Source organism: Cyprinodon tularosa, unplaced genomic scaffold (assembly GCF_016077235.1).
Source record: "Cyprinodon tularosa strain WSP-4 unplaced genomic scaffold, ASM1607723v1 ctg222, whole genome shotgun sequence".
NCBI classification, from domain to species: domain Eukaryota; kingdom Metazoa; phylum Chordata; class Actinopteri; order Cyprinodontiformes; family Cyprinodontidae; genus Cyprinodon; species Cyprinodon tularosa.
In genome coordinates this window covers 259,300-275,210 of record NW_024038830.1, presented here as the reverse complement: position 1 = coordinate 275,210, position 15,911 = coordinate 259,300, and the positions used below count along the sequence as shown (strand labels likewise).

General features: G+C 35.2%; 1 protein-coding gene across 1 annotated transcript; it reads right to left on the bottom strand.

Moving 5' to 3' along the window:
• Positions 1 to 1,063: 1,063 nt before the first annotated feature.
• Positions 1,064 to 15,079, bottom strand: LOC119784244. Its single transcript, XM_038286201.1, has 6 exons — positions 14,964 to 15,079; positions 14,796 to 14,873; positions 12,739 to 13,029; positions 4,657 to 4,785; positions 4,538 to 4,568; positions 1,064 to 4,450 (listed from the first exon to the last, which is right to left on the bottom strand). The coding sequence occupies exons 1-6, from the start codon at positions 15,007 to 15,009 to the stop codon at positions 4,324 to 4,326; spliced, it is 702 nt and encodes a 233-aa protein (XP_038142129.1). The 5' UTR covers positions 15,010 to 15,079; the 3' UTR covers positions 1,064 to 4,323.
• Between the last annotated feature and the right edge of the window lie 832 nt (positions 15,080 to 15,911).

Here is a 15,911-nt window from a genome sequence, read left to right as displayed (position 1 = left end):
TTTTTTTTTATTGCAACGGGAGCTGTATACCTTTTAGGTTATACCTCTACGAGATATCCATATATAAGAACTGAAATTTTATTTGCAAAAGCATTCCTTCTCATTGAGATTGGATTAACTGTCTATAAAATTACATTTTAGTTCTGTTTCCATTGAACTTTGGTGTGGACTTTGACTCAGACTTTCTAACATAGATATAGTGTGATTTACACCAGATGGCTGTTACTATATTCATATGTTTAGGGTCTATCTATTCATATCTATATCTATATATATATATATATATATATATATATATATATATATATATATATATATATATATATATATATATATATATATATATATATATATATATATATATATATATTAGGGGTGGGTATTGGCAAAGAAGTCATGATTCGATTCGATTCACGATTCACATGCCACAATGCGATTCTATCATGATGCATCACGATACTTGAAATATTGCGATGCATCGCGATATTTTCACTGAAAGCTGTAGGAAAAGGATACAGCCCTTACCAGTGGCTAACTGGCTGTGAAATGAAAACATTCAAATTTATATTTCCCCTTTTTCAAATTACGTGCATCATATCAATTTCGTTTTTACCTTTGTTTTTAAAGCCTAAATGCATCCAAGCATCTTACTTGAAATGTGATGGAGCCGCCGGGCGAATTTTCATAGTGTCCGCCATGTTTATTTCATATGACTCGTCTTAGTATCCCACGGCCAGAAATGCTTGTGACACAAGGCAGCGGGCGTCAACACATCCGCAGCGACATCTGCTGGACTGGAAGTTGTTTTCCACTTGGTTTGGCTGATGTGCGCCAACCATACATGTATTTTATTTGTTCATTTTTACAAATTAAGAATCGATACTTGGCGTCAAGAATCAATGCAGTAGATCACAAAAATTTTAATCGCGATGCATCGTCATGACGATTATTTTGCACACTCCTAATATATATATATATATATATATATATATATATATATATATATATATATATATATATATATATATATATATATATATTTAGTTATTTTACTTTTTTTTGTCTATGGCCCGAGGGGAATAGTAAGGCTTAGAGCCACCTCATGAAGGATGTAACAGGTGTTGGCTCCAGCATCATTAAGGCAAACATTTATAATTTTATATTCTATTTCTTTGTCTTGAATCATATTTTTGGTTATTATGAGAATTTGAGTTTGACCATAGTTGGTCATTCTATATCCCCTGTATGTCCTTGTTCAATTGTTTTTTAATATTTTTATCACTATATATCGCATGTCAGCCAATTACGGACTGACCAATGTATCAGATATAATTGTTTTTAAAGTTCCTGATCAATATTGGTATTGGCCTTCTGAATCCATTAATAATTTTTTTTGCCAAAATGGTAAATGGATTATCAAAAAGTGTCATTCTTCCGTTACAATGAATGTGAAAGCAGAGCAGTAGTGCTATCTATTCTACCAGGCACCATATTCTACTGTAAGTGTTTTAGTGCAGATCACCTCTGCCTGGTTGGTATTTATCTATCTTTTTGTTTTGGACATATCCTGGTTAAATGAGCTCAGATATTTTTTTTTTTTTTTTTTTATTATGTTTTAAATTCCAAACTCGTATACATTGTGGTTGTTGGTGAACTATGCGAGCAGAAATTATTACATAAAAGCCCAGGAATTCACATCCAAAGCTTGTAGTGATTCTTTTACTTGTAAATACGATCATATGCGCTTTTCTTCCATCAACTGACTTCCTCTCCAAAGGATCTGTTATGCGCCTGATTAATGTTGGTTTGGTCTGGTTAGCCGCAAATATAGAACAGCTGCATAAATTAAAAAAGCGGTCAGTGCTACCACATCTATACAGTTAGTAACACAACTTTGACTGACCACAGCTGCTTTAATCAGCTGCGAAAGTGCAGCGCAGCCACAGGAGTACCTTCTATAATGTGTTTGCAATTCCTCTTCATGGCTTGTGACAAACTGGAAACAGGAAATCTTAAACACACTTCTAAAAATTGAATTTTTCATGGTATTTTAGTGTAGAGCATGAATAACCTTCCCTCTGTGTCTGCTGTAGACTTAATATAAATATATTGACTGCTTCTCTGGTTAATGTTCTCCTGGACCTACCTCTTACATTTAGCGTACAACTATGTCTTGGTAGGTCTGGAGTTTTGTTGTACTCTTTCCATTTCCTAGCCTTAGTGATCTTCTCCACCACCTGTCTGCACTGCTCTTGATATTTCACATTTTCTCTAACGAACCTCTGAAGCCTTCACAGAAAAACTGGATTTGCATATGAAATAAATTACACAAGAGAAGACTATCTGCAGCACATAGGCTTCTGAAAGCTGTTTGCACTATATTTTATAAAGGAGCATCAGAGAGTTCAAACTTTTCATTAATGTAGTGTTATGCACTGCTCTGTAGTGATCTGTCTTATGAAATCCTGCTAAAATAAAGAAAGGTTGTGTAACATAATAAAATTGGAAAATTCTTCTGCTAATAGTTAGTTTGCCAAGTCACCATGTCAGTAAGAGTCTATGAAAAACAATGTTTAGCTGCTGCTTCCATAAAAGGAGCAGAACCGTGAATTGCTTCATATTTCTGCTCTTCCTGTTTCAAAGTAAAAGGAGAAGTTGTTTTTTTTTTAAACAGAAGGGCATAAAAAAAGTGAACATTTTAAAATGTTATTTTTTAGATAACTATTTCTGTGATCAACAGTATTTTTCTTCATAATCTTGATGCTTATGTGAAAAAAATACCAAAAACCAAGGTGTGGATGATTTTTAGAACATAGGTAAATCTTTTAAGCAGATAAATCCATTTTCTTTTCACTCACTGATTTGTTCTGTTTTCGCTTTTTGTCCCACTTACTTGCTCCAGATTGTCAAACAAATGTATCTCCAAAGATATCTTAATTTAATACAAAAAGCAAATTGTAGGAATAAATCTATCAAAACCAAACTGACTCTAAAACTAGAAACCAGTTTTGCCACCCTTGGTTGCGATATCATCATCATCATCCATTTTTAGTAACTTGTAATGGGTGTTTAACATCACCGTAGAGGAACTTTGGATTACTCTTCCTTACAGCATTGTTTTAATTCAGCCACACTAAAAGGTTTTTGAACATGAATGGCCTGTTTGATTTCAGTCCATGCTTTGACTATGCAACTAGAAAACCTTTCAAAAATGTATTTATTTTTTCTTTTTTTAGAGAGCCATTCATTAGTGAACTTCTGATGTGCTATGGGTGATCGTCCTGCTCCATAACCTTCCTTAAATGGAACTCATGATCACAAACTGATGTTTGGACACTATCAGGATCCAGAATCATTGTTGAATACATTTACTACCATTTATTTAAACTGGAAACTTAAGCTTTAAATTTCAGGCAAGTGAGGCCAGCAGTGCCCAGGTGTTGTTTGAGCATGTGGCATGAGCAGTTATGTAGGTAGACAGCCTCTTCTGGGAAGCTGATCACCACTGATAAGGGTTCAACAGAAATGTTGTTGAGTCTTAACACCTTTGACACATTTTCATTTCCAAACCTACGCACTTTACATTGCTAACTTTGTTTTTTCATTGTCTGACGTGGGCATGATGTGCTGTACTCATACTAAAATACAAAAAATCTAAATAAAATAATAAAACAATATACTTATGTTTTTATATAAGGCCAAACCAGCTTTTTTTTTTAATCTTTAATAAATGAAAGCCCCATTTGGAAACTACCTTCTTTTGTCACTCAAGTTATCTTCTAATCTTTTGTTACGTATATCATCCTGAAATGAAATGGATTGTGTGAAAAAAGCAAAAAAAATGAACAAATTTGAAAGAATTGATTGTTTTTTTTACAACTCTGTTTACATTTACAAGAATACTCAGGGTTTGTTGTAAATACTGTGATCTGTCGCTTTAGCCCTTCTTGAATTCATTAAAATTGTATTCAAATGTTTGTTTAGTGTTATTGTAAATTCAGTACAGAGTGAAAGGGATCTTAAAAAAACATACACATTGCTTAATAAACTTTTCTTTTTACTCTGATATGTTTTTTGTATTCTTTAAGATAAATAGTGCCTTTAAAACATTTCAAACATAACAGATGTCTGTTCATGCAACTAAGACCAAAGCACAAATGTTTTTCTACAACCTGGACAGAAACTGCAGAAAGATTTGTTAAAAAATGTAGATTCAAACTAACTGAAATCATGATATGGGTATATCCCCGCAGTGCTGGAAGGATGTGCATGTCAATCAAAGCAAAATCACTTAAAGGGTGCCAGAACAGGTCATTTCATTATTTATGACAGAGTTGAGTAAAACTCATCCCCTGTCATGTTGGAAGGATCAAGGTTACTGTAGTCTTCCTTAGTGCTTGTGTAGTTCATGTACACATCCGCATCAGAATCATTGTTTGGTGGCAAAATCCTGGAGAAAGCACATTTTTAATTAGTCTGCATACAGGGCACAGTTTACCCATACAGCATGTGGCATAAGTACAGGTAAAAGACTCACTTTGGAATCCCTTCTGGTGGAGCAGGAAGATCTAATAGAAAGTGATCACATTTAAAACTTTCAGATATGATTTAAATTATAATTGCACTCAATAAGAAGTGGATAGCAGCTCTCTTTACCTTTCTTTGGCGCGTTCAAGGCGCTCAATTTGTTAGAAAATCTTTGCCAACACAGCCACACAACACCAGCAATGATGACAATCCAAATTAGAACAGAAAGAGCAAATGCTGCTTTTCCTAAGTTCTCTCCTATAGCAGCAAGATGAGGGAAAAAGCAAATTAGGATGATGGGAGACTTTGATGTTACAACAACAACATATACTATATTGCCAAAAGTATTTGCTCACCCATACAAATTAATGGAATCAGGTGTTCCAATCACTTCTGTGGCAAAATTCAGCACCTAAGCAGGCAGACTGTTGTTACAAAGATTTGTGAAAGAATGGGTTGCCCTCAGGAGTTCAGTGAATTCCAGCATGGAAATGTGATACAATGCTATCTGTGCAACAAATCCAGTCGTGAAATTCCCTCTCTACCAACTAAAAATGGAAGGGCTTGGTAACGACAGCAACTCAGTCCTGAAGTAGTAGGCTACATAAACTGACAGAGCAAGGGTCAGTGGATGCTAAAATGCATAGTGCAAGGGGTCAGCAACATTTTGCCTAGTTAATTACTCCACTCCTCCAAACCCCATGTGGAATTTAGATTAGCTCTAGACCAGAGAGCTTCATAGAATGGGTTTCTATGGTCGAGCAGCTGCATCCAAGTCATATATACCCAGGTGTAATGAAGTGTGCTGGATGCAGAGGTGTAAAGCATTTTGCCACTGGACCTCAGAGCAGAGGAGATACATTCTCTGGAGTGATGAATCACACTTCTTCATCTAAAAATCAGATGTGACCAACCACGACCATGAAGCTGATCCCAGTGGGAAATTTTTCCTCTGCATTTGTCCCTAACTACAGTATGTGGGGCAGTGATAGCCATGCCAGTCCATGGACTAACTGCATTTCTACTGTAAGGTGCCTTGGTCAAGGTCGATGACTGGAGTACCTGACATGTAATAGCCATACCATGCATATTGCTTTAGGTAAATGGATTATATTAATTGGGCTATGCATGCTTCCAAAAACGAAGAGACTGTATGATCTGCTTGAACTGTAAAGTGCCTTGAGATTACATGTGTTGTGAATTTGGCGCTATATAAATAAACTGAATTGAAATTGACTTGAATTGAATTGAAGTGAAAAAAAATCCACCCCCCCCCTTTTTTTTTTTTTTACAACTAGACTACTGGGTAGGATCATGGAGTGGAGTTGCTTTTCATGAGCTGGGCTTGTCCCCTTACTTCCAGTGAAAGGATCTCTGAATGCTTCAGCACCCCGAGATTTTCTGGACAATTAATTTCTCCCAAATTTGTGGGAATGGTTTGGAGCTGGGCCCTTCCTCTTCCAAGACTATTGACCAGAGAACAAAGCAAGGCACCTAAAGACAGGGTCTGGATGAACTTGACAGGTCTGTGCAGAGTCCTGACCTTAACCTGAAAGAATGCCTTTGGGATGAATTAGAGTGGAGAGTGAGAGGCCTTCCTTTCCAACATCAGTGTGTGACCTCACAAATGTGCTTTATGGAATAATGGTGAAAAGTCCCCATAAACATACTCGTAAACGTTTTGGACAACCTTCCCAGAAGAGTTAGAGCTGCTGAAATGGGTGGACAGACAACATATTGAGCTCCTATGACTTAGGACTGGGATGTCACTCATATGTGAGACAGGACAGATGAGCAAATACTCTTGGTAATATAGTTTATATGAAAACAGACAGTAAGTTGACCTGCATGGTTTAGATCTTCAGACCTTTTAGCTGTAACAATCACTAAATATAATTGCAATGAATATTTATGGTGATAAATCTAAATTAAATCAGCTCAAATAATACAATTCAAACACATTTTAATTCAGACTTTAAAAGGATTTTATTTCTCCTCTAAAAACCTGATTTCGATGTTGGAGATAAAAATTTACTTCAATCTATAAAAAACACATTTTTGTTGTCTTGGGGTGAAGCCAATGTCCTGAATATCTATTATGCAATTTTTATGGATGCCCTTGATGGACTGAGCCCATTACAGCCCACTCCCTCTGAGTTGGCTTACAGTTCTCTTATGGCTGCGGTTGTCCCTGTTGATTATAGGCACTAGGTTTTTTGACCATTTAATTTCAAGTCAGTCTTTCTCGAAACATTTAAAGTGGTACAAAGTCCTTGAGACAAAAGTTTTGGAAAAGAACATTAAAAACATAAGACAGCTAAATTGTATGTGCATTTTTTAAGTATGTGCATTAAGTGGGCATGTTGTGGGTGATCTACAAATGTTAAGATGTGCAAAACATCTTTCCGCCTATTAAAAATAACAGATTGCATGTTTTACAGGCAGTTTGACAGTGACTGGTAAGAAAGATGGTGTTCAAAGTCATGATGATGGAGATAAAACTGAACATTATAGAAAAATATTAATAATGATAATACAAAAAAAATATTTGCAAAGCACCATAAAGGCCCCAAAGTGCTATGAATAAAGTAAAATAAAATAAAGCCATGCATGAAGCACAGTTATGCTTTATTAAATCAAGGGTGGAGAAAAATCCCTGTTGCAAAGGGAGGTGCTCGGCTTTTGCTTTCGCCATATCCAAACATTTCAGTAGAGTCAATTTGACAGGACCTTTTTGGTATGACTGCAGCAGAAGGACCATAGAAAATGAGAATGCAAATTACAATTAGTGAAAAAACATCCCAGATATAATTAATAGAAACCGAAGAGAGTTTATTTAGAATTTCTCTCCATTTCATGTCAGAACGTTTTTTTTTTTTTTAGCATCATCATATGTTTGGAACATATGATTCTCCAACCATAGCAATATCTCTTGATGGAGAGAAAGCTTTTAGCTGTATAAAAATTCCTTTTCTCACTGACATAATAAATAGAATGACTTTTCCCTTCACTTCTGTGAATTTGCTAAGATGTTACACAATGATTCTTACAGCTTAAATTACAAGAAATAATTACATCTCTTGTAAAATTATCTTTTAATGCTCCACAAGGCAAGTTTGTAGTCTCTCATCCTTGATGTTTGCATTAGCAGTAGAACCACATTCAATCCAAGTAAACATCCATAATTTAAAAGGCAACAGATCTGTATGGCTACTAATAACATCAGTTGTAGCAGATGATGTCCTGATTTAGTTAACAGAACCCGTGACATCAAGTACTGCATTATTAGAAACATTAGCTGATTATAATTTTATTTCAGGCTATAAAATTAAATTGTTTTCGTGCCACATAACCGATCTGGGACTAAAATATAGAGACATAACTTTTAAGAGTAAACAGAAATTAACAGAAATTAACATACCTTTTTGAAGCAGAGCTTAACAGGTGGATTAACATTTAGTTGTCACTGAAGTCATGGTAACTTACGTCCTACCCCTCATCACACTTTTTAAAAATAAGTTTATTTGTATATGTCTCTGTAGGTGTCTAAATAATCAACATTTGTGGTTGTATATAGACATAAGTGTATGCATATCTTTATAGATGTATGAATGTAGATATGAACCAGTGAAGAACACTCTCTCTACGCTCTTCTAAGGTCCACATTTTTGTGACCATTTTTTTTCTATAAACTTTTTGCTGCTGTAAACACCAGAATTTCCCCACAGTGGGACATTAAAGGTATTACAGTATCTATTCTATTCTATTCTATTCTGGAAAATGAAGGAAGCAAATGGGAATGGAAAACCAGAGGAAAAGCTGTTCAGTTTATAACTTGCTGTGATATATCTTAACATGAGTAAATTTGTATGAAAGACTGATTATGCATAACACTTCAGTTAAGCAAATGTTTGTATTACTACAGACATAACATTTGTGGATTCACAATGTTTGAACTGGTGGAAATTCTGAATAAATATCCAAATAAAGTAAATACAGTGGTTAAGCTTTTTTATAATCTAAATATTGTGTTTGTATTATTGTTGTCAGTGTGATGCTACAGTACTGATAATTCAAGTGTTGGGTTAGTGTGAGCTTATCAACCATTAAACCATAGCATGCAATGCGTAAATTTATAAATTGTTTACATCTGTAATGAATACTTTACCTCGACTTGCTCATGTTAAATGTTACAGTAAAGATAAATGGTTTTTCCATGACAATGTAAATAAATATATTGAAAAAATTGATGCGTGCTTACTGACAATCTGAATTTTTTTTTTAGAAGTTCTTCTAAGTAGCTTTGCATTTTTCCTGTTAAAACAAAAGCATTTTATACTGTATATAAAAGCACCTCTTGACAAAATTTAAGCAAAGTTTTTTTTTTTTTTTTATAAATGATGCTCTTAGGTTAAAGGTCTGATGTGATTTAAGTGCACCACTTCAAACAGTGTGCAACATTTTGGCTGGATTCCTAAACACACCGCCCTGGGTTTAAAAAAGGAAGAAATAAAATAGCCAAAGACTTCCCTAAGGTTGCTCAGTACAGAAAGCATACAGAAGCTCACACGCTGAAGAAAACTACTGTATATTATCTAGAAAACAGCAACAAGGAGAACTACATCTGTGGTTATACTAAACAGCAGGAATTATATTAGATTTTAAAAGTTTAAGAAAGGGCAATTGAAAGAACTTAAAGGAATAGTACACCCAAAACATGATTAGCCTTCATTTTCTACTCACCCCCATGCTGAACAACACTCTGGAGTTCTTTTTTGATATCTCAAATGCATCTGGAGATCTGGGAGGCTTCTTGCTGTCTGCTGACATTCAAATAATGGAGGTCCATAGCGCACGAGAAAGAAAGGTCCATAAAAGTCCACAAAAAACGTGTCAATATTCCTCCATACTGCTCGTCCAATGTATTCCAAGTGTCCTGAGTGGGTAGCATCCAGAATTTACTCGAAACGCAGTCATTTAGAATGTTTTTAGAGCATAAACAGTAGTGTATAGGATTTCCTGAAAGCACGCACATGCGCGTTCACGACGCTACGGAAGCCGGCAGACCAAACCAGATGAAAGTGCGCATTCAGCGTCTGCTCTGCCAATAATGCAAGCGTAGAAGAAGAAATGTGCTGTTTACCCGTGCAAAGAAAGAAACAACAAAAGAAAAAAGTTCTGAGGACCTCAGTGTTGAGGAAGAGCATGAGTTCTTTGCCGAGCTGAATGCGCTGGTTTGGTCTGCCGGCTTGCGTAGCGTCGTGAACGCGCATATGCGCGCTTTCAGGAAATCCTATATACTACTGTTTATGCTCTAAAAACATTCTAAATGACTTCGTTTCGAGTAAATTCTGGATGCTACCCACTCAGGACACTTGGAATACATTGGACGAGCAGTATGGAGGAATATTGACACGTTTTTTGTGGACTTTTATGGACCTTTCTGCCTCGGGCACCATAGACCTCCATTATTTGAATGTCAGCAGACAGCAAGAAGCCTCCCAGATCTCCAGATGCATTTGAGATATCAAACAACTGTAACCTATAAACAACAGATGGACTAAAAGCTTTTTTTTTTCTTTGTTCAAAACTGTTTTACTCTTCTATTTGTTTGAAAGTTTTTCCACCTGAAAATTTTCCTTTTTATTACCGCCTGAAAGCACACGACAGGATAAAGTTAGTTAGGTTATTGCAGGGAAATACCTGAAATAGTTATGTGATCTTATCTCTTTTAAGGGGAAGATTATTGCTGAGAAACTGAACCTAAAAATCAACCAAAAAAGACTAAATAGATAGAAGACATATAAATTTGACCCAAGAAGTTTAACCTTTTTAACCTACGTAAAACTAAACACTAAGTTAATTTAATACATATTTTGAGATACTCCTGTCATTTTCAAAGTTCCTTGTCCTTTACATTCCTGCAGTTAAACGTCATTGAACTGCTTCCAGAACAGCTGTTTGAGTTAAGCTTTGGTGTTACTGTAATCAAAACATGTCCCAACTCGTTTGCACAGACAGAAGAGGTGTTTCTAGAGGATTGTGGTCCGAAAATGTAGATTTCTCTTGTCTCATAATTAGTACTGTCTGAGTGAGAAGTGTTTTGCATACAAGGAAAACTTATCCAATAACAAGCCAAATTCTTTCTCAAGAATTGTTATTGTTTAACCAAAGTTGTTTTGACGCTGACACAACCTTCACTTATTTTCTTTCATTTTGAGTAAGGGAGGCAAACTCTGTCTAAATTAGAACAGGGCAGATTACTGTTGCATAAGGGCCGTATGATGAACTGTTCTCTCTTTGCAAAGATATGAAAATAAAGTGCAGACTGAGTGAAATCCATCGATCTTTGTTTATTTAACTGGGGTAAATAGTTGAATATTTTTTCCCACTAGAATATGCGAAGAGAGCAATTTAGCCTAAATGTGTGAAATATTATTTGCATGTTGGCCTTTACTAATATGCAGAACATGTTCTTATGACCAAACTATGAAAATATATGGGTGGAGGATGTGAAAATGTAACTACTCACCACATGCAAAGTGGTTTTTCAACTTAAGCTCGTTAAGGGATGCAGGTTTTTAATCTATATTTACCGGTACTGCTTTTCACTAAAATCCAGGTGCATTTTTTGCATTAAGTGCAAAAACTTTCTGCAGTCACTGTGGCTTTAAAGGAGGGATTGTTACAATGACAGATGATGGAGAAAGTTTCTGCACATGAAAGCATATATGGAAAGTCAGAAATAACATTAGTAGAATAGTGATGTAGAGAAAAACATCTACATCATTCAAATATCCTGACCCCCGTAGGGGGCGCTGCTTGTATTTGACTATAGACTTCTTTTGGGTTAGGTATGAGTCCTGTGAACTTAATTAGCAGATAGGAGGTTCGTGAGGAGAATCAACAGCAGCATGTCCTTGGGTCATGTGATGGATCATGGAATATATTTAACACCTGTGAAGAGGACACTCGTTTGGGGGGCGCTGTGCGTCTCTAACTTGTATCAAAAGGATTTTTCCCCCCACATTAAGTTATGGGGTAACACTGTTATGGTTGATATTAGATTATTATGGGTGTACCTTGTTTGCAGCATATGGGGTCAAGCATCTGCTATGAGGAGTTGATGGAGGTAAATCTATTCAGAGCAGGAATCTGCAACCTTTAAAATCTAAAGATTGTAGTTAAAGGTTAGGATTTCTTAAGTTTTTACTTCTTCATACCGCTTTTCAGACAATCTACATAAATTGATGTCACTTCTCTGGCTGTATATATCGACAGGTTTATTTGGCAGAGGGTTTTGTTACTATTTATATTCAGGTGAATTTAGTTAGTTTCAATGGTTTGGTTTGATTGATTCCAGAAAATGTTCATATGGGTGGTCAGGCAGGGGCCAATGCAAACTGAGAGGTGGCTAAAAATCTGATAGGCACCAAAAACATTTTATGGTCAATCTATATTGATCACAATAAGCCAAGAAGAAAATGAAAGAAGAATCACTGAAGACAGACCAGATTTTCATTAGAGACCTTCCTGATAATGTGCATATTTATACCTTGGTGCAGTTTCAATGAATGTATAGTTCTACATAATTCATACATTAAATGGATTGAGCAACTCCTTGATGAATGCAGAAACCAACTCTCGCCTATAAAACATAAAAAATAATTCATAAAAGAGCAAACATTCTGTATTAGTCCTCTTTATTGGTAGTATATTGTTGTGAATGATTTTTTGCTGAATTTTTTAAATCGGTTTTGATTAATTAATCAGCGTTAAAAGTAGGAAATTCAACATGATGGTATCACTGCTGCCTCCAACAGGCTTAGTGAGGAACTGCTTGTTCCAGGGGTATTAGTTAAGCAGACAAAGACATTTTCTCTTTTATATTTTGTTATTTTCATCAGTTTTTTTATTTTCATTTGTATCACATTGAGATACTCACGTGAAGTGCACTATAAATAATTTTAAATATTATAAATATTATGACTTTTTCAAATAGTTAGCAAAATTACGCTGCCTGCCAGTTTTCACATCTTATTTTCTTATTTGCAACCATTGCAGATCACCCACAACACACAAACTTTCTGCACGGGCCAACTTTAGAATCTGACTATGCAATTTAGCGCTCCTAAGATCAGGCCCCAAGTGTTACTATAAAATATCTGGCTATAATAAACGTAAGGCATTTAGATGATGGAAAAAACTGACCGATTGTTGGTATGGAGACGATGTACACAGTATGATTCTGGCTCATGCTCTTCACGTTGAAAACATTGTGGGTCTCACACCGGTACTTTCCACTTTGTTTTGGCTCAGTGAGAGTCAGAACCATACCTGAACCCACATTTTCCCAGCTCTGATTTTGAAGGTGGAACCTGGACCAGGTTATGATTTGTGATGAGATGTTTTTGCAGCTCAGTTGGACTGTTTGACCAGCAGCTACTGGGTAGTCGGGTATGGCTTCAAGGTGCAGCACATCCATCATCCATGTTGTTGGAACTATGGTGGAGAGAAACAAATACAGAAGATAGGATGTGTAGAGGATTTTTATGGTATGCTTCACAATAGCTGTGTTTTTTTCTTTTTCTTTTTAAAGCAATTTGATTTGTAACTGTAATATATTTTGTCAAAACCCACCTTGCTGGTTTCTACAGCTTAAAGTATGGTATATTTCATTTTTAGAGAAGCCTATCCTTAAGGATTTTTTATCAGTCCTATTTTGAAAAGATATTTGCAGTATTTTACAAAAAAGTCAAAGCAGCTCTGTGTCTGACCTACACTTCAAACACCAAATTTAGTTGGTTTGTATAGAATGGTCTGTGAAAAATCACCTTGTATAATCTGAAAGCACTAAAGATTTTTGTCTGTTACAGTAGGTTATCAAACTGGTGAAAAAGTCAAGTTCATGCACATTGAGCACATCTAATAGTTTTATAAGTTTACTTCTATCTATCTATCTATCTATCTATCTATCTATCTATCTATCTATCTATCTATCTATCTATCTATCTATCTATCTATCTATCTATCTATCTATCTATCTATCTATCTATCTATCTATCTATCTATCTATCTATCTATCTATCTATCTATCTATCTATCTATCTATCTATCTATCTATCTATCTATCTATCTATCTATCTATCTATCTATCTATCTATCTATCTATCTATCTATCTATCTATCTATCTATCTATCTATCTATCTATCTATCTATCTATCTATCTATCTATCTATCTATCTATCTATCTATCTATCTATCTATCTATCTATCTATCTATCTATCTATCTATCTATCTATCTATCTATCTATCTATCTATCTATCTATCTATCTATCTATCTATCTATCTATCTATCTATCTATCTATCTATCTATCTATCTATCTATCTATCTATCTATCTATCTATCTATCTATCTATCTATCTATCTATCTATCTATCTATCTATCTATCTATCTATCTATCTATCTATGAAACCACAAAGAAGCTATACTATCTATGCCAATAGAGTGGATGTACTTGCATGCAATATGTTTATCAAAACCATGTGGTTGAACTGTAAATAATATAATAATGTGCCTTCTTTAGCAAGTCTAAGGGCTAGACTATTTTCATGCTTTGCTTACATTCTACAATAAATACAAAGAAGAACAATATTGCTGTAATATTTTGTGAAGTTGTTGATTTATTGTAACATATCATCACTGTAACATTTAACAACATTATCTCATGTTTCCTTGATATCATGCAACCCCATGAAACCTTAACTAACTTCTATTCAACATCAAAAACAGATTATTTTACTATTTCATCGCTTTTTTTTTTTTTTTTAGAATTTTGTTAATTTCAAAGTTTGATTTAGAAATATTTTTAATAAATCAAGCAAAGATGAAACTGCTGAGTCAGTTCAGCATGAGCTAACTCATATTTGAATTAAACAAGTTCAGATGCTGCAAATGAAAAATAAAGATGATTAAAATTCAATATGAAAACAACATCACCTCTTCAAATTAAATAGCAAAAAGTGATTTAAAAAAACTAAAACTTCATAGTCAGTTTTCCAGAAAAAAACTAAAAAGATTCCTCATTTCTCAAAAAACATTCATGATTAGGTTGTCCATCAAAGGGAAGCTTTCCAACATTCCTAGTTATTGATAATACTCCCAACAAATCTCAGCGGCTCTAAATCTTAGAAGATCAGTTTACGCTTTAGAGCTATGTTGTGTTTAAAATTAGCCAAAGGCAAAATCCAACTCTGTCCTACCTGCTGTTGTAGTCGTGGGCAATCTAGTCATGGTACTTGGCATGGATGTGGTACTGGAAGTTAGTTGCTGGGATTTGACTGAAAAGAAACCAAATACAGGTTAGAAAGAACCAAAACAGTCTCAGCCAGTCTCTTTTTCTACCTTACTTGTGTAAACATTTTGCTTACCTGTGATCATACACAGAGAAAGAAATAGAACCGAGCCAAGAAGCATGTTGTATTTGATAAATATGCTGCTGTTTCATCCGTGTGTGATGCCCAACACTGAATTATAGCTGTACTCCAAATCCTGGTGTGGCAGGAGGAAGTTTGAGACAGGGAAACTATCAGAAGAGAAGTATTAAGTTCCCTTTATAAAAAAGTATTAAAACAATACAATGATTAACAATGCAAGTTTCCACAAAGGGAGCAAAACAGTAGCAGGTGATTTCCATGTGCAGTGACGAGACTTTTTAGAAAAACACAATATAGTTGCCAGTTTCTAACATTTAAAATCTGCCAATTAGTTATAACCTGCAGAAGGAACAGTTTTTATTTTTTCAACCATCTTTTATTGCACTTTTTTTTTTGTTTTTAAAAGCTGGCAGACAAGTGTATCAGACGCTGATCACATTTGGTCTCAAAGTCTCTGACAGAAGTCCCCTCAGGCTGAGATGGGAGCTCAGATTGTAGCTGGCAAGTAGCTGGTTAGAGCAATCACCTGAGGCAGCTGCTTACTGGCTGCCACGAGTAAACTGGATTTTAAACGCCTCTACACAAAAACAAAAAATTCCAATCCAGAATATTCAGAATGGATGTGCATTTGCAGGGCGACTGCCTTTGGGTCTGCACTTTCTCAAACATTCAGGAACTTTTAGAACAGTTTTTAAAAATATATTTTCTTAACATCTGTTATGTATATAACTGTGAAAAAAAGTTAATTTCCCATTTCACAGTATTTGCTTATTCAATATTTTATCATAGTAGCTTCATCTGATGTGTTCCTGTTTGGCTGTGACTCCATCCTGCAGAGAAATATCAGCTCTGCTGCTGCCATCAAGGCCCTTGTCTATAGATGTTCAAGCTCGGCCTGTTTTCTGTGCAGTCCTGTTTCTCTGATTGTAACTAACTTGTGCT

Bases quoted from the DNA above. Each gene is read 5' to 3' on its own strand.
- LOC119784244 (XM_038286201.1), bottom strand. From the start codon at position 15,009: ATGCTTCTTGGCTCGGTTCTATTTCTTTCTCTGTGTATGATCACAG. The intron at 4,786-12,738 runs GTCAGTTTTTTC...TTGCTGCTATAG, and splicing joins CGTCTCCATACCAACAATCG to GAGAGAACTTAGGAAAAGCA. The intron at 4,569-4,656 runs GTAAAGAGAGCT...ACTTTCTATTAG, and splicing joins CTTGAACGCGCCAAAGAAAG to ATCTTCCTGCTCCACCAGAA.